Below are 27,763 nucleotides of genomic sequence, written 5' to 3' on the forward strand. Positions count from 1 at the left end.
TGTTTAGAAGAGGCACAGTTAATCAATAATATTGCATAGATTCTTGGATGTCAAGGCTAAGAGCAAGGGACCAATAGATCTTTCAGTCTGACCTAATATACACTACACGCCATTCCATTTCTTTCAGATACCTCTGTCTAGAAACCAGTAACTTGTGTGCGGTAAAGCCGTATTATCCAGATAAGCGTCCAGTCCTTGATGTGATGACATCAAGAGAAGCTTCCCTCGGTAGCTTGTTCAAGTGATTGTCTACCCTTGCTCTTTACAATCGTGTTCCTTGTTTGCCATTTGAATTTTGTCTAGCTTAAGTTTGCAGCCTTTGGTTCTCCTTCTGCCTCCTTCTGCCAGAATAAAGAACCCTTTGGTGGCAGTGTTTTCTTTCTGCGAAGGTGTTCACACCTGATAATCAACAGTGTTGTTGTATTTGTTTTAAGGGGCTGGTACACAGCCAGCAAGGCTTCGCATTCTGTCTGGCTGGCAGTCCCAGGGCTCTCGGGGTTTCCCTGGCCAGGTCCCAGACGCTTTGGCTGCCAGAGGGGCTCTTCTTCCCGGAGCTGCCAGGGTTCCCCCCGCCTCAGTCGGGTGCCTGTGGCTGGGAATTCTGACAGAGTACCCTGACCCAGCTGTAGGTCTGGCAAGATCCCTCCACCACTCACCTGGGGATCCCAGCTGTGGGGCGCCGAGGTGCCGGTATTGCACACCGGGCCGGAGCATCACAAAAATGGTACTGGTAATCAAGTCACCGCACCATCTTCTTTTAGACAGCCTTTTTAAGCCTCTCAAGTTAAGCATTTTCTCCCGCCCTCAGAGCATTTCTCTGGCTTTCTAATGCATCTGTTCCATTTTTTTCCATATCTGTTTAACCATGTGGACAGCAGGCCTGTACATACTGGTCCACTATAGGTCTCCCCAATGCCGTATGAAGAAGTAAGCTCACTTCCCTACTCACTGTTGCCCTTTTTTCCATCCAAGGATCACTTTAGCCTTCTTTATACCATGGCATGGTAGTAGGATGTCATATAGAATTGCTTGACCGCTCAGTTCCATACATGGTTTTTCAGAGGGGTAGCCATGCTAGTCTCTTTCAGCAATCACAAGGAGCAGTCCTTTGGCATCTTCAAGACGAACGCGTTTATTAGGGCCTAACCCTTCATGGGCTGAAACTGTATTCTGCTCTCATAAATTTTTTTCCACAGTCTCCTCATTGCTTTACAGAAAGTCTTTTCTAAGTTGTTGCTTTCTCAGATAAAGACCCCTATTCTGTAGAAATGGCCCGTATTCATTGTTCTTAGATCTACAGTTTCATTTCCTTATACAGGTTGAAACTCTCTCCTTTAGAACTCTCTCGTCTGCCAACATCCCTTATCCGTCTTGATTTTAGTTGGGCGGACGACCACTTGTCATGGGTGTGTCCAAGTTTCCCATGGTCTCATAAAGTTGGTTTCTAGCCGCCATCCCTGGCTCTCCGTGGTCTTGGTGGTTATTTAGCTGTAATTTACCCCTGCGTACCTTCTAAGATCTCAGAAAGCAGTGGAAGTGTTGGTAATGCTGCTATAGAATATGACCTCCTGTGGTGCAGCAAATTCCCTTGTCTGGCACCAGTCAGGTATCAAAAGAGGTTCTACCTCTCTCCTGAATGGACCAAGTTGAAGAGGTGATCCAACTAGCTTTGTATGACTCGCCTGGCCCATGGTTTTGCCAGTCTTTGTGTTCTCCACTCACTGGAGCAGCTGTGATGATATATTTATTGTCAGATCATCATCAATGATACTTCTCAAACCCATTGTCATCAAAAAGCTTGAATAACATCAGGCACAGTGGGAATCCATGGAGAACGGCATAATAAACACACCATTCGATAAAGATTTCCCAATGACCAGGAACGTTTTATATCCGTCATTCTGCTATACAGCACATGCTTCTTGATAGTCTATTTTGCTATTTTTAATCAGAATGCTGTGTGGTACTAAATCAAATGCCTTTGAGACATCTAAGGGTCTTTCCAGACACCTAAGCGTCCTCTGGAAGAAGCTAGTGTTTGTATTAAAAGCAATTAACTCTTCCTGATGTTTTTCATGTTTGGATGCTTTAAAGCTGGAATAGGAGAGCCTTCTTTTAAATTAGTTTAATCCATGAATTCTGGAATTAAGAGCATCTACACACCCAGAGTTTATCAGCAGTAGCTTTACCAGAGTAACCCATCTTGTAATTTCATGGAAACATAGAATACTAGACCAGGAAGTGGCCTTGAGAGGTCATCAAGTCCAGTTCTCTGCCCTTGTGACAGGGCCAAGCACCATCTCGCTTTTCCCTTTCAGCTATTTGCTTCACCTGTTCTTCCATATCTGCATTGATGGAGATTCTGCAACCTCCCTAGGCAATTTATTCCAGTGCAGAACCCAGCGGACAGCGAGGAAGTCCAATGTGTAGCCTAAAGCCCCTATGGTGCAATTTAAGGGCACTGTCTCTTGTCCTATCTTTTCAGGTTAAGGCGAATAATTATTCTTTCGAATCTTTGTAACAAGCTTTTAGGGACTTGAAAGCCATTATCATGTCCCCTCACAGGCATCGTTTTTCCAGATTAAGCAAACGCCGTTCTTTCAGCCTTCCCTCAGAAGTCAGATTATGTAGACCTTGAATCAGTTTTGTTGCTCTTCTCTGGACCATGACCACAATAACTGGCAGTTTTTCAAAGCGAAGGTAAAGGCAGAAGCTATGCAAGGAAGGTATTACCAGCTGCCCAGGGAGCCGCTCTCCAGACTGACTCCATTTTTCCTTCCTTGTTTGATTAGCTATTATTTTTTGACGGACGTCTGTCCAGAACAATGGTAAACTGACTAATGGGGTTTACTTTCTCAAAGGGACAGCCCAAGAAAATTCCCAAGGGACTTCACCATCCGAGAACTCCCAACCGGGTGCAGGTAAGTCTACCTCCTTTAATCGTTGTATTTGTAACATGTTTAGAAGAGGCACAGTAAATCAATAATATTGCATAGATTCTTGGAGGTCAAGGATAAGAGCAAGGGACCAATAGATCTTTCAATCTGACCTAGTATACACTACACGCCATTCCATTTCTTTCAGATACCTCTGTCTAGAAACCAGTAACTTGTGTGCGGTAAAGCCGTATTATCCAGATAAGCATCCAGTCCTTGATGTGATGACATCAAGAGAAGCTTCCCTCGGTAGCTTGTTCAAGTGATTGTCTACCCTTGCTCTTTACAATCGTGTACCTTGTTTGCCATTTGAATTTTGTCTAGCTTAAGTTTGCAGCCTTTGGTTCTCCTTCTGCCTCCTTCTGCCAGAATAAAGAACCCTTTGGTGGCAGTGTTTTCTTCCTGCGAAGGTGTTCACACCTGATAATCAACAGTGTTGTTGTATTTGTTTTAAGTGGCTGGTACACAGCCAGCAAGGCTTCGCATTCTGTCTGGCTGTCAGTCCCAGGGCTCTCGGGGTTCCACTGGCCAGGTCCCAGACGCTTTGGCTGCCAGAGGGGCTCTTCTTCCCGGAGCTGCCAGGGTTCCCCCAGCCTCAGTCGGGTTCCTGTGGCTGGGAATTCTGACAGAGTACCCTGACCCAGCTGTAGGTCTGGCAAGATCCCTCCACCACTCACCTGGGGATCCCAGCTGTGGGACGCCGAGGTGCCGGTATTGCACACCGGGCCGGAGCATCACAAAAATGGTACTGGTAATCAAGTCACCGCACCATCTTCTTTTCAACAGCCTTTTTAAGCCTCTCAAGTTAAGCATTTTCTCCCACCCTCAGAGCATTTCTCTGGCTTTCTAATGCATCTGTTCCATTTTTTTCCATATCTGTTTAACCATGTGGACAGCAGGCCTGTACATACTGGTCCACTATAGGTCTCCCCAATGCCATATGAAGAAGTAAGCTCACTTCCCTACTCACTGTATCCCTTTTTTTTATCCAAGGATCACTTTAGCCGTCTTTTTACCATGGCATGGTAGTAGGATGTCATATAGAATTGCTTGACCGCTCAGTTCCATACATGGTTTTTCAGAGGGGTAGCCATGCTAGTCTCTTTCAGCAATCACAAGGAGCAGTCCTTTGGCATCTTCAAGACGAACGCATTTGTTAGGGCCTAACCTTTCATGGGCTGAAACTGTATTCTGCTCTCATAAATATTTTTCCACAGTCTCCTCATTGCTTTACAGAAAGTCTTTTCTAAGTTGTTGCTTTCTCAGATAAAGACCCCTATTCTGTAGAAATGGCCCGTATTCATTGTTCTTAGATCTACAGTTTCATTTGCTTATACAGGTTGAAACTCTCTCCTTCAGAACTCTCTCCTCTGCCAACATCCCTAACCCGTCTTGATTTTAGTTGGGCGGACGACCCCTTGTCATGGGTGTGTCCAAGTTTCCCATGGTCTCAAAAAGTTGGTTTCTAGCCCCCATTCCTGGCTTTCGGTGGTCTTGTCAGTTATTTAGCTGTAATTTACCCCTGCGCATCTTCTAAGATCTCAGAAAGCAGTGGAAGTGTTGGTAATGCTGCTATAGAATATGACCTCCTGTGGTGCAGGAAATTCCCTTCTCTTGCACCAGTCAGGTCTCAAAAGAAGTTCTACCTGTCTCCTGAATGGACCAAGTTGAAGAGGTGATCCAACTAGCTTTGTATGACTCGCCTGGCCCATGATTTTGCCAGTCTTTGTGTTCTCCAATCACTGGAGCAGCTGTGATGATATATTTATTGTCAGATCATCATCAATGATACTTCTCAAACCCATTGTCATCAAAAAGCTTGAATAACATCAGGCACAGTGGGAATCCATGGAGAAAGGCATAATAAACACACCATTCGATAAAGATTTCCCAATGACCAGGAACGTTTTATATCTGTCATTCTGCTATACAGCACATGCTTCTTGATAGTCTATTTTGCTATTTTTAATCAGAATGCTGTGTGGTACTAAATCAAATGCCTTTGAGACATCTAAGGGTCTTTCTAGACACCTAAGCGTCCTCTGGAAGAAGCTAGTGTTTGTATTAAAAGCAATTAACTCTTCCTGATGTTTTTCATGTTTGGATGCTTTAAAGCTGGAATAGGAGAGCCTTCTTTTTATATTAGTTTAATCCATGAATTCTGGAATTAAGAGCATCTACACACCCAGAGTTTATCAGCAGTAGCTTTACCAGGGTAACCCATCTTGTAATTTCATGGAAACATAGAATACTAGACCAGGAAGTGGCCTTGAGAGGTCATCAAGTCCAGTTCTCTGCCCTTGTGACAGGGCCAAGCACCATCTCGCTTTTCCCTTTCAGCTATTTGCTTCACCTCTTCTTCCATATCTGCATTGATGGAGATTCTGCAACCTCCCTAGGCAATTTATTCCAGTGCAGAACCCAGCGGACAGCGAGGAAGTCCAATGTGTAGCCTAAAGCCCCTATGGTGCAATTTAAGGGCACTGTCTCTTGTCCTATCTTTTCAGGTTAAGGCGAATAATTATTCTTTCGAATCCTTGAAACAAGCTTTTAGGGACTTGAAAGCCATTATCATGTCCCCTCACAGGCATCGTTTTTCCAGATTAAGCAAACGCCGTTCTTTCAGCCTTCCCTCAGAAGTCAGATTATGTAGACCTTGAATCAGTTTTGTTGCTCTTCTCTGGACCATGACCACAATAACTGGCAGTTTTTCAAAGCGAAGGTAAAGGCAGAAGCCATGAAAGGAAGGTATTACCAGCTGCCCAGGGAGCCGCTCTCCAGACTGACTCCATTTTTCCTTCCTTGTTTGATTAGCTATTATTTTTTGACAGACGTCTGTCCAGAACAATGGTAAACTGACTAATGGGGTTTACTTTCCCAAAGGGACAGCCCAAGAAAATTCCCAAGGATCTTCACCATCCGAGAACTCCCAACCGGGTGCAGGTAAGTCTACCTCCTTTAATCATTGTATTTATAACATGTTTAGAAGAGGCACAGTTAATCAATAATATTGCATAGATTCTTGGATGTCAAGGCTAAGAGCAAGGGACCAATAGATCTTTCAGTCTGACCTAATATACACTACACGCCATTCCATTTCTTTCAGATACCTCTGTCTAGAAACCAGTAACTTGTGTGCGGTAAAGCCGTATTATCCAGATAAGCGTCCAGTCCTTGATGTGATGACATCAAGAGAAGCTTCCCTCGGTAGCTTGTTCAAGTGATTGTCTACCCTTGCTCTTTACAATCGTGTTCCTTGTTTGCCATTTGAATTTTGTCTAACTTAAGTTTGCAGCCTTTGGTTCTCCTTCTGCCTCCTTCTGCCAGAATAAAGAACCCTTTGGTGGCAGTGTTTTCTTTCTGCGAAGGTGTTCACACCTGATAATCAACAGTGTTGTTGTATTTGTTTTAAGGGGCTGGTACACAGCCAGCAAGGCTTCGCATTCTGTCTGGCTGGCAGTCCCAGGGCTCTCGGGGTTTCCCTGGCCAGGTCCCAGACGCTTTGGCTGCCAGAGGGGCTCTTCTTCCCGGAGCTGCCAGGGTTCCCCCCGCCTCAGTCGGGTGCCTGTGGCTGGGAATTCTGACAGAGTACCCTGACCCAGCTGTAGGTCTGGCAAGATCCCTCCACCACTCACCTGGGGATCCCAGCTGTGGGGCGCCGAGGTGCCGGTATTGCACACCGGGCCGGAGCATCACAAAAATGGTACTGGTAATCAAGTCACCGCACCATCTTCTTTTAGACAGCCTTTTTAAGCCTCTCAAGTTAAGCATTTTCTCCCGCCCTCAGAGCATTTCTCTGGCTTTCTAATGCATCTGTTCCATTTTTTTCCATATCTGTTTAACCATGTGGACAGCAGGCCTGTACATACTGGTCCACTATAGGTCTCCCCAATGCCGTATGAAGAAGTAAGCTCACTTCCCTACTCACTGTTGCCCTTTTTTCCATCCAAGGATCACTTTAGCCTTCTTTATACCATGGCATGGTAGTAGGATGTCATATAGAATTGCTTGACCGCTCAGTTCCATACATGGTTTTTCAGAGGGGTAGCCATGCTAGTCTCTTTCAGCAATCACAAGGAGCAGTCCTTTGGCATCTTCAAGACGAACGCGTTTATTAGGGCCTAACCCTTCATGGGCTGAAACTGTATTCTGCTCTCATAAATTTTTTTCCACAGTCTCCTCATTGCTTTACAGAAAGTCTTTTCTAAGTTGTTGCTTTCTCAGATAAAGACCCCTATTCTGTAGAAATGGCCCGTATTCATTGTTCTTAGATCTACAGTTTCATTTCCTTATACAGGTTGAAACTCTCTCCTTTAGAACTCTCTCGTCTGCCAACATCCCTTATCCGTCTTGATTTTAGTTGGGCGGACGACCACTTGTCATGGGTGTGTCCAAGTTTCCCATGGTCTCATAAAGTTGGTTTCTAGCCGCCATCCCTGGCTCTCCGTGGTCTTGGTGGTTATTTAGCTGTAATTTACCCCTGCGTACCTTCTAAGATCTCAGAAAGCAGTGGAAGTGTTGGTAATGCTGCTATAGAATATGACCTCCTGTGGTGCAGCAAATTCCCTTGTCTGGCACCAGTCAGGTATCAAAAGAGGTTCTACCTCTCTCCTGAATGGACCAAGTTGAAGAGGTGATCCAACTAGCTTTGTATGACTCGCCTGGCCCATGGTTTTGCCAGTCTTTGTGTTCTCCACTCACTGGAGCAGCTGTGATGATATATTTATTGTCAGATCATCATCAATGATACTTCTCAAACCCATTGTCATCAAAAAGCTTGAATAACATCAGGCACAGTGGGAATCCATGGAGAACGGCATAATAAACACACCATTCGATAAAGATTTCCCAATGACCAGGAACGTTTTATATCCGTCATTCTGCTATACAGCACATGCTTCTTGATAGTCTATTTTGCTATTTTTAATCAGAATGCTGTGTGGTACTAAATCAAATGCCTTTGAGACATCTAAGGGTCTTTCTAGACACCTAAGCGTCCTCTGGAAGAAGCTAGTGTTTGTATTAAAAGCAATTAACTCTTCCTGATGTTTTTCATGTTTGGATGCTTTAAAGCTGGAATAGGAGAGCCTTCTTTTTATATTAGTTTAATCCATGAATTCTGGAATTAAGAGCATCTACACACCCAGAGTTTATCAGCAGTAGCTTTACCAGGGTAACCCATCTTGTAATTTCATGGAAACATAGAATACTAGACCAGGAAGTGGCCTTGAGAGGTCATCAAGTCCAGTTCTCTGCCCTTGTGACAGGGCCAAGCACCATCTCGCTTTTCCCTTTCAGCTATTTGCTTCACCTATTCTTCCATATCTGCATTGATGGAGATTCTGCAACCTCCCTAGGCAATTTATTCCAGTGCAGAACCCAGCGGACAGCGAGGAAGTCCAATGTGTAGCCTAAAGCTCCTATGGTGCAATTTAAGGGCACTGTCTCTTGTCCTATCTTTTCAGGTTAAGGCGAATAATTATTCTTTCGAATCCTTGAAACAAGCTTTTAGGGACTTGAAAGCCATTATCATGTCCCCTCACAGGCATCGTTTTTCCAGATTAAGCAAACGCCGTTCTTTCAGCCTTCCCTCAGAAGTCAGATTATGTAGACCTTGAATCAGTTTTGTTGCTCTTCTCTGGACCATGACCACAATAACTGGCAGTTTTTCAAAGCGAAGGTAAAGGCAGAAGCTATGCAAGGAAGGTATTACCAGCTGCCCAGGGAGCCGCTCTCCAGACTGACTCCATTTTTCCTTCCTTGTTTGATTAGCTATTATTTTTTGACGGACGTCTGTCCAGAACAATGGTAAACTGACTAATGGGGTTTACTTTCTCAAAGGGACAGCCCAAGAAAATTCCCAAGGGACTTCACCATCCGAGAACTCCCAACCGGGTGCAGGTAAGTCTACCTCCTTTAATCGTTGTATTTGTAACATGTTTAGAAGAGGCACAGTAAATCAATAATATTGCATAGATTCTTGGAGGTCAAGGATAAGAGCAAGGGACCAATAGATCTTTCAATCTGACCTAGTATACACTACACGCCATTCCATTTCTTTCAGATACCTCTGTCTAGAAACCAGTAACTTGTGTGCGGTAAAGCCGTATTATCCAGATAAGCATCCAGTCCTTGATGTGATGACATCAAGAGAAGCTTCCCTCGGTAGCTTGTTCAAGTGATTGTCTACCCTTGCTCTTTACAATCGTGTACCTTGTTTGCCATTTGAATTTTGTCTAGCTTAAGTTTGCAGCCTTTGGTTCTCCTTCTGCCTCCTTCTGCCAGAATAAAGAACCCTTTGGTGGCAGTGTTTTCTTCCTGCGAAGGTGTTCACACCTGATAATCAACAGTGTTGTTGTATTTGTTTTAAGTGGCTGGTACACAGCCAGCAAGGCTTCGCATTCTGTCTGGCTGTCAGTCCCAGGGCTCTCGGGGTTCCACTGGCCAGGTCCCAGACGCTTTGGCTGCCAGAGGGGCTCTTCTTCCCGGAGCTGCCAGGGTTCCCCCAGCCTCAGTCGGGTTCCTGTGGCTGGGAATTCTGACAGAGTACCCTGACCCAGCTGTAGGTCTGGCAAGATCCCTCCACCACTCACCTGGGGATCCCAGCTGTGGGACGCCGAGGTGCCGGTATTGCACACCGGGCCGGAGCATCACAAAAATGGTACTGGTAATCAAGTCACCGCACCATCTTCTTTTCAACAGCCTTTTTAAGCCTCTCAAGTTAAGCATTTTCTCCCACCCTCAGAGCATTTCTCTGGCTTTCTAATGCATCTGTTCCATTTTTTTCCATATCTGTTTAACCATGTGGACAGCAGGCCTGTACATACTGGTCCACTATAGGTCTCCCCAATGCCATATGAAGAAGTAAGCTCACTTCCCTACTCACTGTATCCCTTTTTTTTATCCAAGGATCACTTTAGCCGTCTTTTTACCATGGCATGGTAGTAGGATGTCATATAGAATTGCTTGACCGCTCAGTTCCATACATGGTTTTTCAGAGGGGTAGCCATGCTAGTCTCTTTCAGCAATCACAAGGAGCAGTCCTTTGGCATCTTCAAGACGAACGCATTTGTTAGGGCCTAACCTTTCATGGGCTGAAACTGTATTCTGCTCTCATAAATATTTTTCCACAGTCTCCTCATTGCTTTACAGAAAGTCTTTTCTAAGTTGTTGCTTTCTCAGATAAAGACCCCTATTCTGTAGAAATGGCCCGTATTCATTGTTCTTAGATCTACAGTTTCATTTGCTTATACAGGTTGAAACTCTCTCCTTCAGAACTCTCTCCTCTGCCAACATCCCTAACCCGTCTTGATTTTAGTTGGGCGGACGACCACTTGTCATGGGTGTGTCCAAGTTTCCCATGGTCTCAAAAAGTTGGTTTCTAGCCCCCATTCCTGGCTTTCAGTGGTCTTGTCGGTTATTTAGCTGTAATTTACCCCTGCGCATCTTCAAAGATCTCAGAAAGCAGTGCAAGTGTTGGTAATGCTGCTATAGAATATGACCTCCTGTGGTGCAGCAAATTCCCTTCTCTGGCACCAGTCAGGTCTCAAAAGAGGTTCTACCAGTCTCCTGAATGGACCAAGTTGAAGAGGTTATCCAACTAGCTTTGTATGACTCGCCTGGCCCATGATTTTGCCAGTCTTTGTGTTCTCCACTCACTGAAGTAGCAGTGATGATATATTTATTGTCAGATCATCATCAATGATACTTCTCAAACCCATTGTCATCAAAAAGCTTGAATAACATCAGGCACAGTGGGAATCCATGGAGAACGGCATAATAAACACACCATTCGATAAAGATTTCCCAATGACCAGGAACGTTTTATATCCGTCATTCTGCTATACAGCACATGCTTCTTGATAGTCTATTTTGCTATTTTTAATCAGAATGCTGTGTGGTACTAAATCAAATGCCTTTGAGACATCTAAGGGTCTTTCCAGACACCTAAGCGTCCTCTGGAAGAAGCTAGTGTTTGTATTAAAAGCAATTAACTCTTCCTGATGTTTTTCATGTTTGGATGCTTTAAAGCTGGAATAGGAGAGCCTTCTTTTAAATTAGTTTAATCCATGAATTCTGGAATTAAGAGCATCTACACACCCAGAGTTTATCAGCAGTAGCTTTACCAGAGTAACCCATCTTGTAATTTCATGGAAACATAGAATACTAGACCAGGAAGTGGCCTTGAGAGGTCATCAAGTCCAGTTCTCTGCCCTTGTGACAGGGCCAAGCACCATCTCGCTTTTCCCTTTCAGCTATTTGCTTCACCTGTTCTTCCATATCTGCATTGATGGAGATTCTGCAACCTCCCTAGGCAATTTATTCCAGTGCAGAACCCAGCGGACAGCGAGGAAGTCCAATGTGTAGCCTAAAGCTCCTATGGTGCAATTTAAGGGCACTGTCTCTTGTCCTATCTTTTCAGGTTAAGGCGAATAATTATTCTTTCGAATCCTTGTAACAAGCTTTTAGGGACTTGAAAGCCATTATCATGTCCCCTCACAGGCATCGTTTTTCCAGATTAAGCAAACGCCGTTCTTTCAGCCTTCCCTCAGAAGTCAGATTATGTAGACCTTGAATCAGTTTTGTTGCTCTTCTCTGGACCATGACCACAATAACTGGCAGTTTTTCAAAGCGAAGGTAAAGGCAGAAGCTATGCAAGGAAGGTATTACCAGCTGCCCAGGGAGCCGCTCTCCAGACTGACTCCATTTTTCCTTCCTTGTTTGATTAGCTATTATTTTTTGACGGACGTCTGTCCAGAACAATGGTAAACTGACTAATGGGGTTTACTTTCTCAAAGGGACAGCCCAAGAAAATTCCCAAGGGACTTCACCATCCGAGAACTCCCAACCGGGTGCAGGTAAGTCTACCTCCTTTAATCGATGTATTTATAACATGTTTAGAAGAGGCACAGTTAATCAACAATATTGCATAGATTCTTGGAGGTCAAGGCTAAGAGCAAGGGACCAATAGATCTTTCAATCTGACCTAATATACACTACACGCCATTCCATTTCTTTCAGATACCTCTGTCTAGAAACCAGTAACTTGTGTGCGGTAAAGCCGTATTATCCAGATAAGCGTCCAGTCCTTGATGTGATGACATCAAGAGAAGCTTCCCTCGGTAGCTTGTTCAAGTGATTGTCTACCCTTGCTCTTTACAATCGTGTTCCTTGTTTGCCATTTGAATTTTGTCTAGCTTAAGTTTGCAGCCTTTGGTTCTCCTTCTGCCTCCTTCTGCCAGAATAAAGAACCCTTTGGTGGCAGTGTTTTCTTTCTGCGAAGGTGTTCACACCTGATAATCAACAGTGTTGTTGTATTTGTTTTAAGGGGCTGGTACACAGCCAGCAAGGCTTCGCGTTCTGTCTGGCTGGCAGTCCCAGGGCTCTCGGGGTTTCCCTGGCCAGGTCCCAGACGCTTTGGCTGCCAGAGGGGCTCTTCTTCCCGGAGCTGCCAGGGTTCCCCCCGCCTCAGTCGGGTGCCTGTGGCTGGGAATTCTGACAGAGTACCCTGACCCAGCTGTAGGTCTGGCAAGATCCCTCCACCACTCACCTGGGGATCCCAGCTGTGGGGCGCCGAGGTGCCGGTATTGCACACCGGGCCGGAGCATCACAAAAATGGTACTGGTAATCAAGTCACCGCACCATCTTCTTTTCAACAGCCTTTTTAAGCCTCTCAAGTTAAGCATTTTCTCCCGCCCTCAGAGCATTTCCCTGGCTTTCTAATGCATCTGTTCCATTTTTTTCCATATCTGTTTAACCATGTGGACAGCAGGCCTGTACATACTGGTCCACTATAGGTCTCCCCAATGCCGTATGAAGAAGTAAGCTCACTGCCCTACTCACTGTTGCCCTTTTTTCCATCCAAGGATCACTTTAGCCTTCTTTATACCATGGCATGGTAGTAGCATGTCATATAGAATTGCTTGACCGCTCAGTTCCATACATGGTTTTTCAGAGGGGTAGCCATGCTAGTCTCTTTCAGCAATCACAGGGAGCAATCCTTTGGCATCTTCAAGACGAACGCGTTTATTAGGGCCTAACCCTTCATGGGATAAAACTGTATTCTGCTCTCATAAATTTTTTTCCACAGTCTCCTCATTGCTTTACAGAAAGTCTTTTCTTAGTTGTTGCTTTCTCAGATAAAGACCCCTATTCTGTAGAAATGGCCCGTATTCATTGTTCTTAGATCTACAGTTTCATTTCCTTATACAGGTTGAAACTCTCTCCTTTAGAACTCTCTCGTCTGCCAACATCCCTAGCCCGTCTTGATTTTAGTTGGGCGGACGACCACTTGTCATGGGTGTGTCCAAGTTTCCCATGGTCTCAAAAAGTTGGTTTCTAGCCCCCATTCCTGGCTTTCGGTGGTCTTGTCAGTTATTTAGCTGTAATTTACCCCTGCGCATCTTCTAAGATCTCAGAAAGCAGTGGAAGTGTTGGTAATGCTGCTATAGAATATGACCTCCTGTGGTGCAGCAAATTCCCTTCTCTTGCACCAGTCAGGTCTCAAAAGAAGTTCTACCTGTCTCCTGAATGGACCAAGTTGAAGAGGTGATCCAACTAGCTTTGTATGACTCGCCTGGCCCATGATTTTGCCAGTCTTTGTGTTCTCCACTCACTGGAGCAGCTGTGATGATATATTTATTGTCAGATCATCATCAATGATACTTCTCAAACCCATTGTCATCAAAAAGCTTGAATAACATCAGGCACAGTGGGAATCCGTGGAGAACGGCATAATAAACACACCATTCGATAAAGATTTCCCAATGACCAGGAACGTTTTATATCTGTCATTCTGCTATACAGCACATGCTTCTTGATAGTCTATTTTGCTATTTTTAATCAGAATGCTGTGTGGTACTAAATCAAATGCCTTTGAGACATCTAAGGGTCTTTCTAGACACCTAAGCGTCCTCTGGAAGAAGCTAGTGTTTGTATTAAAAGCAATTAACTCTTCCTGATGTTTTTCATGTTTGGATGCTTTAAAGCTGGAATAGGAGAGCCTTCTTTTTATATTAGTTTAATCCATGAATTCTGGAATTAAGAGCATCTACACACCCAGAGTTTATCAGCAGTAGCTTTACCAGGGTAACCCATCTTGTAATTTCATGGAAACATAGAATACTAGACCAGGAAGTGGCCTTGAGAGGTCATCAAGTCCAGTTCTCTGCCCTTGTGACAGGGCCAAGCACCATCTCGCTTTTCCCTTTCAGCTATTTGCTTCACCTCTTCTTCCATATCTGCATTGATGGAGATTCTGCAACCTCCCTAGGCAATTTATTCCAGTGCAGAACCCAGCGGACAGCGAGGAAGTCCAATGTGTAGCCTAAAGCCCCTATGGTGCAATTTAAGGGCACTGTCTCTTGTCCTATCTTTTCAGGTTAAGGCGAATAATTATTCTTTCGAATCCTTGAAACAAGCTTTTAGGGACTTGAAAGCCATTATCATGTCCCCTCACAGGCATCGTTTTTCCAGATTAAGCAAACGCCGTTCTTTCAGCCTTCCCTCAGAAGTCAGATTATGTAGACCTTGAATCAGTTTTGTTGCTCTTCTCTGGACCATGACCACAATAACTGGCAGTTTTTCAAAGCGAAGGTAAAGGCAGAAGCCATGAAAGGAAGGTATTACCAGCTGCCCAGGGAGCCGCTCTCCAGACTGACTCCATTTTTCCTTCCTTGTTTGATTAGCTATTATTTTTTGACAGACGTCTGTCCAGAACAATGGTAAACTGACTAATGGGGTTTACTTTCCCAAAGGGACAGCCCAAGAAAATTCCCAAGGATCTTCACCATCCGAGAACTCCCAACCGGGTGCAGGTAAGTCTACCTCCTTTAATCATTGTATTTATAACATGTTTAGAAGAGGCACAGTTAATCAATAATATTGCATAGATTCTTGGATGTCAAGGCTAAGAGCAAGGGACCAATAGATCTTTCAGTCTGACCTAATATACACTACACGCCATTCCATTTCTTTCAGATACCTCTGTCTAGAAACCAGTAACTTGTGTGCGGTAAAGCCGTATTATCCAGATAAGCGTCCAGTCCTTGATGTGATGACATCAAGAGAAGCTTCCCTCGGTAGCTTGTTCAAGTGATTGTCTACCCTTGCTCTTTACAATCGTGTTCCTTGTTTGCCATTTGAATTTTGTCTAGCTTAAGTTTGCAGCCTTTGGTTCTCCTTCTGCCTCCTTCTGCCAGAATAAAGAACCCTTTGGTGGCAGTGTTTTCTTTCTGCGAAGGTGTTCACACCTGATAATCAACAGTGTTGTTGTATTTGTTTTAAGGGGCTGGTACACAGCCAGCAAGGCTTCACATTCTGTCTGGCTGGCAGTCCCAGGGCTCTCGGGGTTTCCCTGGCCAGGTCCCAGACGCTTTGGCTGCCAGAGGGGCTCTTCTTCCCGGAGCTGCCAGGGTTCCCCCCGCCTCAGTCGGGTGCCTGTGGCTGGGAATTCTGACAGAGTACCCTGACCCAGCTGTAGGTCTGGCAAGATCCCTCCACCACTCACCTGGGGATCCCAGCTGTGGGGCGCCGAGGTGCCGGTATTGCACACCGGGCCGGAGCATCACAAAAATGGTACTGGTAATCAAGTCACCGCACCATCTTCTTTTAGACAGCCTTTTTAAGCCTCTCAAGTTAAGCATTTTCTCCCGCCCTCAGAGCATTTCTCTGGCTTTCTAATGCATCTGTTCCATTTTTTTCCATATCTGTTTAACCATGTGGACAGCAGGCCTGTACATACTGGTCCACTATAGGTCTCCCCAATGCCGTATGAAGAAGTAAGCTCACTTCCCTACTCACTGTTGCCCTTTTTTCCATCCAAGGATCACTTTAGCCTTCTTTATACCATGGCATGGTAGTAGGATGTCATATAGAATTGCTTGACCGCTCAGTTCCATACATGGTTTTTCAGAGGGGTAGCCATGCTAGTCTCTTTCAGCAATCACAAGGAGCAGTCCTTTGGCATCTTCAAGACGAACGCGTTTATTAGGGCCTAACCCTTCATGGGCTGAAACTGTATTCTGCTCTCATAAATTTTTTTCCACAGTCTCCTCATTGCTTTACAGAAAGTCTTTTCTAAGTTGTTGCTTTCTCAGATAAAGACCCCTATTCTGTAGAAATGGCCCGTATTCATTGTTCTTAGATCTACAGTTTCATTTCCTTATACAGGTTGAAACTCTCTCCTTTAGAACTCTCTCGTCTGCCAACATCCCTTATCCGTCTTGATTTTAGTTGGGCGGACGACCACTTGTCATGGGTGTGTCCAAGTTTCCCATGGTCTCATAAAGTTGGTTTCTAGCCGCCATCCCTGGCTCTCCGTGGTCTTGGTGGTTATTTAGCTGTAATTTACCCCTGCGTACCTTCTAAGATCTCAGAAAGCAGTGGAAGTGTTGGTAATGCTGCTATAGAATATGACCTCCTGTGGTGCAGCAAATTCCCTTGTCTGGCACCAGTCAGGTATCAAAAGAGGTTCTACCTCTCTCCTGAATGGACCAAGTTGAAGAGGTGATCCAACTAGCTTTGTATGACTCGCCTGGCCCATGGTTTTGCCAGTCTTTGTGTTCTCCACTCACTGGAGCAGCTGTGATGATATATTTATTGTCAGATCATCATCAATGATACTTCTCAAACCCATTGTCATCAAAAAGCTTGAATAACATCAGGCACAGTGGGAATCCATGGAGAACGGCATAATAAACACACCATTCGATAAAGATTTCCCAATGACCAGGAACGTTTTATATCCGTCATTCTGCTATACAGCACATGCTTCTTGATAGTCTATTTTGCTATTTTTAATCAGAATGCTGTGTGGTACTAAATCAAATGCCTTTGAGACATCTAAGGGTCTTTCTAGACACCTAAGCGTCCTCTGGAAGAAGCTAGTGTTTGTATTAAAAGCAATTAACTCTTCCTGATGTTTTTCATGTTTGGATGCTTTAAAGCTGGAATAGGAGAGCCTTCTCTTTACATTAGTTTAATCCATGAATTCTGGAATTAAGAGCATCTACACACCCAGAGTTTATCAGCAGTAGCTTTACCAGGGTAACCCATCTTGTAATTTCATGGAAACATAGAATACTAGACCAGGAAGTGGCCTTGAGAGGTCATCAAGTCCAGTTCTCTGCCCTTGTGACAGGGCCAAGCACCATCTCGCTTTTCCCTTTCAGCTATTTGCTTCACCTATTCTTCCATATCTGCATTGATGGAGATTCTGCAACCTCCCTAGGCAATTTATTCCAGTGCAGAACCCAGCGGACAGCGAGGAAGTCCAATGTGTAGCCTAAAGCTCCTATGGTGCAATTTAAGGGCACTGTCTCTTGTCCTATCTTTTCAGGTTAAGGCGAATAATTATTCTTTCGAATCCTTGAAACAAGCTTTTAGGGACTTGAAAGCCATTATCATGTCCCCTCACAGGCATCGTTTTTCCAGATTAAGCAAACGCCGTTCTTTCAGCCTTCCCTCAGAAGTCAGATTATGTAGACCTTGAATCAGTTTTGTTGCTCTTCTCTGGACCATGACCACAATAACTGGCAGTTTTTCAAAGCGAAGGTAAAGGCAGAAGCTATGCAAGGAAGGTATTACCAGCTGCCCAGGGAGCCGCTCTCCAGACTGACTCCATTTTTCCTTCCTTGTTTGATTAGCTATTATTTTTTGACGGACGTCTGTCCAGAACAATGGTAAACTGACTAATGGGGTTTACTTTCTCAAAGGGACAGCCCAAGAAAATTCCCAAGGGACTTCACCATCCGAGAACTCCCAACCGGGTGCAGGTAAGTCTACCTCCTTTAATCGTTGTATTTGTAACATGTTTAGAAGAGGCACAGTAAATCAATAATATTGCATAGATTCTTGGAGGTCAAGGATAAGAGCAAGGGACCAATAGATCTTTCAATCTGACCTAGTATACACTACACGCCATTCCATTTCTTTCAGATACCTCTGTCTAGAAACCAGTAACTTGTGTGCGGTAAAGCCGTATTATCCAGATAAGCATCCAGTCCTTGATGTGATGACATCAAGAGAAGCTTCCCTCGGTAGCTTGTTCAAGTGATTGTCTACCCTTGCTCTTTACAATCGTGTACCTTGTTTGCCATTTGAATTTTGTCTAGCTTAAGTTTGCAGCCTTTGGTTCTCCTTCTGCCTCCTTCTGCCAGAATAAAGAACCCTTTGGTGGCAGTGTTTTCTTCCTGCGAAGGTGTTCACACCTGATAATCAACAGTGTTGTTGTATTTGTTTTAAGTGGCTGGTACACAGCCAGCAAGGCTTCGCATTCTGTCTGGCTGTCAGTCCCAGGGCTCTCGGGGTTCCACTGGCCAGGTCCCAGACGCTTTGGCTGCCAGAGGGGCTCTTCTTCCCGGAGCTGCCAGGGTTCCCCCAGCCTCAGTCGGGTTCCTGTGGCTGGGAATTCTGACAGAGTACCCTGACCCAGCTGTAGGTCTGGCAAGATCCCTCCACCACTCACCTGGGGATCCCAGCTGTGGGACGCCGAGGTGCCGGTATTGCACACCGGGCCGGAGCATCACAAAAATGGTACTGGTAATCAAGTCACCGCACCATCTTCTTTTCAACAGCCTTTTTAAGCCTCTCAAGTTAAGCATTTTCTCCCACCCTCAGAGCATTTCTCTGGCTTTCTAATGCATCTGTTCCATTTTTTTCCATATCTGTTTAACCATGTGGACAGCAGGCCTGTACATACTGGTCCACTATAGGTCTCCCCAATGCCATATGAAGAAGTAAGCTCACTTCCCTACTCACTGTATCCCTTTTTTCCATCCAAGGATCACTTTAGCCTTCTTTTTACCATGGCATGGTAGTAGGATGTCATATAGAATTGCTTGACCGCTCAGTTCCATACATGGTTTTTCAGAGGGGTAGCCATGCTAGTCTCTTTCAGCAATCACAAGGAGCAGTCCTTTGGCATCTTCAAGACGAACGCATTTGTTAGGGCCTAACCTTTCATGGGCTGAAACTGTATTCTGCTCTCATAAATATTTTTCCACAGTCTCCTCATTGCTTTACAGAAAGTCTTTTCTAAGTTGTTGCTTTCTCAGATAAAGACCCCTATTCTGTAGAAATGGCCCGTATTCATTGTTCTTAGATCTACAGTTTCATTTGCTTATACAGGTTGAAACTCTCTCCTTCAGAACTCTCTCCTCTGCCAACATCCCTAACCCGTCTTGATTTTAGTTGGGCGGACGACCCCTTGTCATGGGTGTGTCCAAGTTTCCCATGGTCTCAAAAAGTTGGTTTCTAGCCCCCATTCCTGGCTTTCGGTGGTCTTGTCAGTTATTTAGCTGTAATTTACCCCTGCGCATCTTCTAAGATCTCAGAAAGCAGTGGAAGTGTTGGTAATGCTGCTATAGAATATGACCTCCTGTGGTGCAGGAAATTCCCTTCTCTTGCACCAGTCAGGTCTCAAAAGAAGTTCTACCTGTCTCCTGAATGGACCAAGTTGAAGAGGTGATCCAACTAGCTTTGTATGACTCGCCTGGCCCATGATTTTGCCAGTCTTTGTGTTCTCCAATCACTGGAGCAGCTGTGATGATATATTTATTGTCAGATCATCATCAATGATACTTCTCAAACCCATTGTCATCAAAAAGCTTGAATAACATCAGGCACAGTGGGAATCCATGGAGAAAGGCATAATAAACACACCATTCGATAAAGATTTCCCAATGACCAGGAACGTTTTATATCTGTCATTCTGCTATACAGCACATGCTTCTTGATAGTCTATTTTGCTATTTTTAATCAGAATGCTGTGTGGTACTAAATCAAATGCCTTTGAGACATCTAAGGGTCTTTCTAGACACCTAAGCGTCCTCTGGAAGAAGCTAGTGTTTGTATTAAAAGCAATTAACTCTTCCTGATGTTTTTCATGTTTGGATGCTTTAAAGCTGGAATAGGAGAGCCTTCTTTTTATATTAGTTTAATCCATGAATTCTGGAATTAAGAGCATCTACACACCCAGAGTTTATCAGCAGTAGCTTTACCAGGGTAACCCATCTTGTAATTTCATGGAAACATAGAATACTAGACCAGGAAGTGGCCTTGAGAGGTCATCAAGTCCAGTTCTCTGCCCTTGTGACAGGGCCAAGCACCATCTCGCTTTTCCCTTTCAGCTATTTGCTTCACCTCTTCTTCCATATCTGCATTGATGGAGATTCTGCAACCTCCCTAGGCAATTTATTCCAGTGCAGAACCCAGCGGACAGCGAGGAAGTCCAATGTGTAGCCTAAAGCCCCTATGGTGCAATTTAAGGGCACTGTCTCTTGTCCTATCTTTTCAGGTTAAGGCGAATAATTATTCTTTCGAATCCTTGAAACAAGCTTTTAGGGACTTGAAAGCCATTATCATGTCCCCTCACAGGCATCGTTTTTCCAGATTAAGCAAACGCCGTTCTTTCAGCCTTCCCTCAGAAGTCAGATTATGTAGACCTTGAATCAGTTTTGTTGCTCTTCTCTGGACCATGACCACAATAACTGGCAGTTTTTCAAAGCGAAGGTAAAGGCAGAAGCCATGAAAGGAAGGTATTACCAGCTGCCCAGGGAGCCGCTCTCCAGACTGACTCCATTTTTCCTTCCTTGTTTGATTAGCTATTATTTTTTGACAGACGTCTGTCCAGAACAATGGTAAACTGACTAATGGGGTTTACTTTCCCAAAGGGACAGCCCAAGAAAATTCCCAAGGATCTTCACCATCCGAGAACTCCCAACCGGGTGCAGGTAAGTCTACCTCCTTTAATCATTGTATTTATAACATGTTTAGAAGAGGCACAGTTAATCAATAATATTGCATAGATTCTTGGATGTCAAGGCTAAGAGCAAGGGACCAATAGATCTTTCAGTCTGACCTAATATACACTACACGCCATTCCATTTCTTTCAGATACCTCTGTCTAGAAACCAGTAACTTGTGTGCGGTAAAGCCGTATTATCCAGATAAGCGTCCAGTCCTTGATGTGATGACATCAAGAGAAGCTTCCCTCGGTAGCTTGTTCAAGTGATTGTCTACCCTTGCTCTTTACAATCGTGTTCCTTGTTTGCCATTTGAATTTTGTCTAGCTTAAGTTTGCAGCCTTTGGTTCTCCTTCTGCCTCCTTCTGCCAGAATAAAGAACCCTTTGGTGGCAGTGTTTTCTTTCTGCGAAGGTGTTCACACCTGATAATCAACAGTGTTGTTGTATTTGTTTTAAGGGGCTGGTACACAGCCAGCAAGGCTTCGCATTCTGTCTGGCTGGCAGTCCCAGGGCTCTCGGGGTTTCCCTGGCCAGGTCCCAGACGCTTTGGCTGCCAGAGGGGCTCTTCTTCCCGGAGCTGCCAGGGTTCCCCCCGCCTCAGTCGGGTGCCTGTGGCTGGGAATTCTGACAGAGTACCCTGACCCAGCTGTAGGTCTGGCAAGATCCCTCCACCACTCACCTGGGGATCCCAGCTGTGGGGCGCCGAGGTGCCGGTATTGCACACCGGGCCGGAGCATCACAAAAATGGTACTGGTAATCAAGTCACCGCACCATCTTCTTTTAGACAGCCTTTTTAAGCCTCTCAAGTTAAGCATTTTCTCCCGCCCTCAGAGCATTTCTCTGGCTTTCTAATGCATCTGTTCCATTTTTTTCCATATCTGTTTAACCATGTGGACAGCAGGCCTGTACATACTGGTCCACTATAGGTCTCCCCAATGCCGTATGAAGAAGTAAGCTCACTTCCCTACTCACTGTTGCCCTTTTTTCCATCCAAGGATCACTTTAGCCTTCTTTATACCATGGCATGGTAGTAGGATGTCATATAGAATTGCTTGACCGCTCAGTTCCATACATGGTTTTTCAGAGGGGTAGCCATGCTAGTCTCTTTCAGCAATCACAAGGAGCAGTCCTTTGGCATCTTCAAGACGAACGCGTTTATTAGGGCCTAACCCTTCATGGGCTGAAACTGTATTCTGCTCTCATAAATTTTTTTCCACAGTCTCCTCATTGCTTTACAGAAAGTCTTTTCTAAGTTGTTGCTTTCTCAGATAAAGACCCCTATTCTGTAGAAATGGCCCGTATTCATTGTTCTTAGATCTACAGTTTCATTTCCTTATACAGGTTGAAACTCTCTCCTTTAGAACTCTCTCGTCTGCCAACATCCCTTATCCGTCTTGATTTTAGTTGGGCGGACGACCACTTGTCATGGGTGTGTCCAAGTTTCCCATGGTCTCATAAAGTTGGTTTCTAGCCGCCATCCCTGGCTCTCCGTGGTCTTGGTGGTTATTTAGCTGTAATTTACCCCTGCGTACCTTCTAAGATCTCAGAAAGCAGTGGAAGTGTTGGTAATGCTGCTATAGAATATGACCTCCTGTGGTGCAGCAAATTCCCTTGTCTGGCACCAGTCAGGTATCAAAAGAGGTTCTACCTCTCTCCTGAATGGACCAAGTTGAAGAGGTGATCCAACTAGCTTTGTATGACTCGCCTGGCCCATGGTTTTGCCAGTCTTTGTGTTCTCCACTCACTGGAGCAGCTGTGATGATATATTTATTGTCAGATCATCATCAATGATACTTCTCAAACCCATTGTCATCAAAAAGCTTGAATAACATCAGGCACAGTGGGAATCCATGGAGAACGGCATAATAAACACACCATTCGATAAAGATTTCCCAATGACCAGGAACGTTTTATATCCGTCATTCTGCTATACAGCACATGCTTCTTGATAGTCTATTTTGCTATTTTTAATCAGAATGCTGTGTGGTACTAAATCAAATGCCTTTGAGACATCTAAGGGTCTTTCTAGACACCTAAGCGTCCTCTGGAAGAAGCTAGTGTTTGTATTAAAAGCAATTAACTCTTCCTGATGTTTTTCATGTTTGGATGCTTTAAAGCTGGAATAGGAGAGCCTTCTCTTTACATTAGTTTAATCCATGAATTCTGGAATTAAGAGCATCTACACACCCAGAGTTTATCAGCAGTAGCTTTACCAGGGTAACCCATCTTGTAATTTCATGGAAACATAGAATACTAGACCAGGAAGTGGCCTTGAGAGGTCATCAAGTCCAGTTCTCTGCCCTTGTGACAGGGCCAAGCACCATCTCGCTTTTCCCTTTCAGCTATTTGCTTCACCTATTCTTCCATATCTGCATTGATGGAGATTCTGCAACCTCCCTAGGCAATTTATTCCAGTGCAGAACCCAGCGGACAGCGAGGAAGTCCAATGTGTAGCCTAAAGCTCCTATGGTGCAATTTAAGGGCACTGTCTCTTGTCCTATCTTTTCAGGTTAAGGCGAATAATTATTCTTTCGAATCCTTGAAACAAGCTTTTAGGGACTTGAAAGCCATTATCATGTCCCCTCACAGGCATCGTTTTTCCAGATTAAGCAAACGCCGTTCTTTCAGCCTTCCCTCAGAAGTCAGATTATGTAGACCTTGAATCAGTTTTGTTGCTCTTCTCTGGACCATGACCACAATAACTGGCAGTTTTTCAAAGCGAAGGTAAAGGCAGAAGCTATGCAAGGAAGGTATTACCAGCTGCCCAGGGAGCCGCTCTCCAGACTGACTCCATTTTTCCTTCCTTGTTTGATTAGCTATTATTTTTTGACGGACGTCTGTCCAGAACAATGGTAAACTGACTAATGGGGTTTACTTTCTCAAAGGGACAGCCCAAGAAAATTCCCAAGGGACTTCACCATCCGAGAACTCCCAACCGGGTGCAGGTAAGTCTACCTCCTTTAATCGTTGTATTTGTAACATGTTTAGAAGAGGCACAGTAAATCAATAATATTGCATAGATTCTTGGAGGTCAAGGATAAGAGCAAGGGACCAATAGATCTTTCAATCTGACCTAGTATACACTACACGCCATTCCATTTCTTTCAGATACCTCTGTCTAGAAACCAGTAACTTGTGTGCGGTAAAGCCGTATTATCCAGATAAGCATCCAGTCCTTGATGTGATGACATCAAGAGAAGCTTCCCTCGGTAGCTTGTTCAAGTGATTGTCTACCCTTGCTCTTTACAATCGTGTACCTTGTTTGCCATTTGAATTTTGTCTAGCTTAAGTTTGCAGCCTTTGGTTCTCCTTCTGCCTCCTTCTGCCAGAATAAAGAACCCTTTGGTGGCAGTGTTTTCTTCCTGCGAAGGTGTTCACACCTGATAATCAACAGTGTTGTTGTATTTGTTTTAAGTGGCTGGTACACAGCCAGCAAGGCTTCGCATTCTGTCTGGCTGTCAGTCCCAGGGCTCTCGGGGTTCCACTGGCCAGGTCCCAGACGCTTTGGCTGCCAGAGGGGCTCTTCTTCCCGGAGCTGCCAGGGTTCCCCCAGCCTCAGTCGGGTTCCTGTGGCTGGGAATTCTGACAGAGTACCCTGACCCAGCTGTAGGTCTGGCAAGATCCCTCCACCACTCACCTGGGGATCCCAGCTGTGGGACGCCGAGGTGCCGGTATTGCACACCGGGCCGGAGCATCACAAAAATGGTACTGGTAATCAAGTCACCGCACCATCTTCTTTTCAACAGCCTTTTTAAGCCTCTCAAGTTAAGCATTTTCTCCCACCCTCAGAGCATTTCTCTGGCTTTCTAATGCATCTGTTCCATTTTTTTCCATATCTGTTTAACCATGTGGACAGCAGGCCTGTACATACTGGTCCACTATAGGTCTCCCCAATGCCATATGAAGAAGTAAGCTCACTTCCCTACTCACTGTATCCCTTTTTTTTATCCAAGGATCACTTTAGCCGTCTTTTTACCATGGCATGGTAGTAGGATGTCATATAGAATTGCTTGACCGCTCAGTTCCATACATGGTTTTTCAGAGGGGTAGCCATGCTAGTCTCTTTCAGCAATCACAAGGAGCAGTCCTTTGGCATCTTCAAGACGAACGCATTTGTTAGGGCCTAACCTTTCATGGGCTGAAACTGTATTCTGCTCTCATAAATATTTTTCCACAGTCTCCTCATTGCTTTACAGAAAGTCTTTTCTAAGTTGTTGCTTTCTCAGATAAAGACCCCTATTCTGTAGAAATGGCCCGTATTCATTGTTCTTAGATCTACAGTTTCATTTGCTTATACAGGTTGAAACTCTCTCCTTCAGAACTCTCTCCTCTGCCAACATCCCTAACCCGTCTTGATTTTAGTTGGGCGGACGACCCCTTGTCATGGGTGTGTCCAAGTTTCCCATGGTCTCTAAAAGTTGGTTTCTAGCCCCCATTCCTGGCTTTCAGTGGTCTTGTCGGTTATTTAGCTGTAATTTACCCCTGCGCATCTTCAAAGATCTCAGAAAGCAGTGCAAGTGTTGGTAATGCTGCTATAGAATATGACCTCCTGTGGTGCAGCAAATTCCCTTCTCTGGCACCAGTCAGGTCTCAAAAGAGGTTCTACCAGTCTCCTGAATGGACCAAGTTGAAAAGGTTATCCAACTAGCTTTGTATGACTCGCCTGGCCCATGATTTTGCCAGTCTTTGTGTTCTCCACTCACTGAAGTAGCAGTGATGATATATTTATTGTCAGATCATCATCAATGATACTTCTCAAACCCATTGTCATCAAAAAGCTTGAATAACATCAGGCACAGTGGGAATCCATGGAGAACGGCATAATAAACACACCATTCGATAAAGATTTCCCAATGACCAGGAACGTTTTATATCCGTCATTCTGCTATACAGCACATGCTTCTTGATAGTCTATTTTGCTATTTTTAATCAGAATGCTGTGTGGTACTAAATCAAATGCCTTTGAGACATCTAAGGGTCTTTCCAGACACCTAAGCGTCCTCTGGAAGAAGCTAGTGTTTGTATTAAAAGCAATTAACTCTTCCTGATGTTTTTCATGTTTGGATGCTTTAAAGCTGGAATAGGAGAGCCTTCTTTTAAATTAGTTTAATCCATGAATTCTGGAATTAAGAGCATCTACACACCCAGAGTTTATCAGCAGTAGCTTTACCAGAGTAACCCATCTTGTAATTTCATGGAAACATAGAATACTAGACCAGGAAGTGGCCTTGAGAGGTCATCAAGTCCAGTTCTCTGCCCTTGTGACAGGGCCAAGCACCATCTCGCTTTTCCCTTTCAGCTATTTGCTTCACCTGTTCTTCCATATCTGCATTGATGGAGATTCTGCAACCTCCCTAGGCAATTTATTCCAGTGCAGAACCCAGCGGACAGCGAGGAAGTCCAATGTGTAGCCTAAAGCCCCTATGGTGCAATTTAAGGGCACTGTCTCTTGTCCTATCTTTTCAGGTTAAGGCGAATAATTATTCTTTCGAATCCTTGTAACAAGCTTTTAGGGACTTGAAAGCCATTATCATGTCCCCTCACAGGCATCGTTTTTCCAGATTAAGCAAACGCCGTTCTTTCAGCCTTCCCTCAGAAGTCAGATTATGTAGACCTTGAATCAGTTTTGTTGCTCTTCTCTGGACCATGACCACAATAACTGGCAGTTTTTCAAAGCGAAGGTAAAGGCAGAAGCTATGCAAGGAAGGTATTACCAGCTGCCCAGGGAGCCGCTCTCCAGACTGACTCCATTTTTCCTTCCTTGTTTGATTAGCTATTATTTTTTGACGGACGTCTGTCCAGAACAATGGTAAACTGACTAATGGGGTTTACTTTCTCAAAGGGACAGCCCAAGAAAATTCCCAAGGGACTTCACCATCCGAGAACTCCCAACCGGGTGCAGGTAAGTCTACCTCCTTTAATCGATGTATTTATAACATGTTTAGAAGAGGCACAGTTAATCAACAATATTGCATAGATTCTTGGAGGTCAAGGCTAAGAGCAAGGGACCAATAGATCTTTCAATCTGACCTAATATACACTACACGCCATTCCATTTCTTTCAGATACCTCTGTCTAGAAACCAGTAACTTGTGTGCGGTAAAGCCGTATTATCCAGATAAGCGTCCAGTCCTTGATGTGATGACATCAAGAGAAGCTTCCCTCGGTAGCTTGTTCAAGTGATTGTCTACCCTTGCTCTTTACAATCGTGTTCCTTGTTTGCCATTTGAATTTTGTCTAGCTTAAGTTTGCAGCCTTTGGTTCTCCTTCTGCCTCCTTCTGCCAGAATAAAGAACCCTTTGGTGGCAGTGTTTTCTTTCTGCGAAGGTGTTCACACCTGATAATCAACAGTGTTGTTGTATTTGTTTTAAGGGGCTGGTACACAGCCAGCAAGGCTTCGCGTTCTGTCTGGCTGGCAGTCCCAGGGCTCTCGGGGTTTCCCTGGCCAGGTCCCAGACGCTTTGGCTGCCAGAGGGGCTCTTCTTCCCGGAGCTGCCAGGGTTCCCCCCGCCTCAGTCGGGTGCCTGTGGCTGGGAATTCTGACAGAGTACCCTGACCCAGCTGTAGGTCTGGCAAGATCCCTCCACCACTCACCTGGGGATCCCAGCTGTGGGGCGCCGAGGTGCCGGTATTGCACACCGGGCCGGAGCATCACAAAAATGGTACTGGTAATCAAGTCACCGCACCATCTTCTTTTCAACAGCCTTTTTAAGCCTCTCAAGTTAAGCATTTTCTCCCGCCCTCAGAGCATTTCCCTGGCTTTCTAATGCATCTGTTCCATTTTTTTCCATATCTGTTTAACCATGTGGACAGCAGGCCTGTACATACTGGTCCACTATAGGTCTCCCCAATGCCGTATGAAGAAGTAAGCTCACTGCCCTACTCACTGTTGCCCTTTTTTCCATCCAAGGATCACTTTAGCCTTCTTTATACCATGGCATGGTAGTAGCATGTCATATAGAATTGCTTGACCGCTCAGTTCCATACATGGTTTTTCAGAGGGGTAGCCATGCTAGTCTCTTTCAGCAATCACAGGGAGCAATCCTTTGGCATCTTCAAGACGAACGCGTTTATTAGGGCCT

The 27,763-nt window shown here is 44.7% G+C and overlaps 1 protein-coding gene across 4 annotated transcripts in view; it reads left to right on the forward strand.

The window, feature by feature from the left end:
• The window catches only part of EMCN (endomucin), a 129,717-nt gene that overhangs the window by 34,380 nt on the left and 67,574 nt on the right, over positions 1-27,763 (forward strand). For 2 of the 4 annotated variants that reach the window (XM_074993514.1, XM_074993517.1), the window contains exons 7-13: positions 2,862-2,921; positions 5,820-5,879; positions 8,778-8,837; positions 11,735-11,794; positions 14,693-14,752; positions 17,651-17,710; positions 20,609-20,668. In XM_074993514.1, coding sequence (XP_074849615.1) covers positions 2,862-2,921; positions 5,820-5,879; positions 8,778-8,837; positions 11,735-11,794; positions 14,693-14,752; positions 17,651-17,710; positions 20,609-20,668 — 420 coding nt within the window. The remainder of the gene's footprint in view (positions 1-2,861; positions 2,922-5,819; positions 5,880-8,777; positions 8,838-11,734; positions 11,795-14,692; positions 14,753-17,650; positions 17,711-20,608; positions 20,669-27,763) is intronic. The other 2 variants (XM_074993516.1, XM_074993515.1) reach the window with 2 other exon arrangements.

This window comes from Carettochelys insculpta, chromosome 4, assembly GCF_033958435.1.
Source record: "Carettochelys insculpta isolate YL-2023 chromosome 4, ASM3395843v1, whole genome shotgun sequence".
NCBI classification, from domain to species: Eukaryota; Metazoa; Chordata; order Testudines; family Carettochelyidae; genus Carettochelys; species Carettochelys insculpta.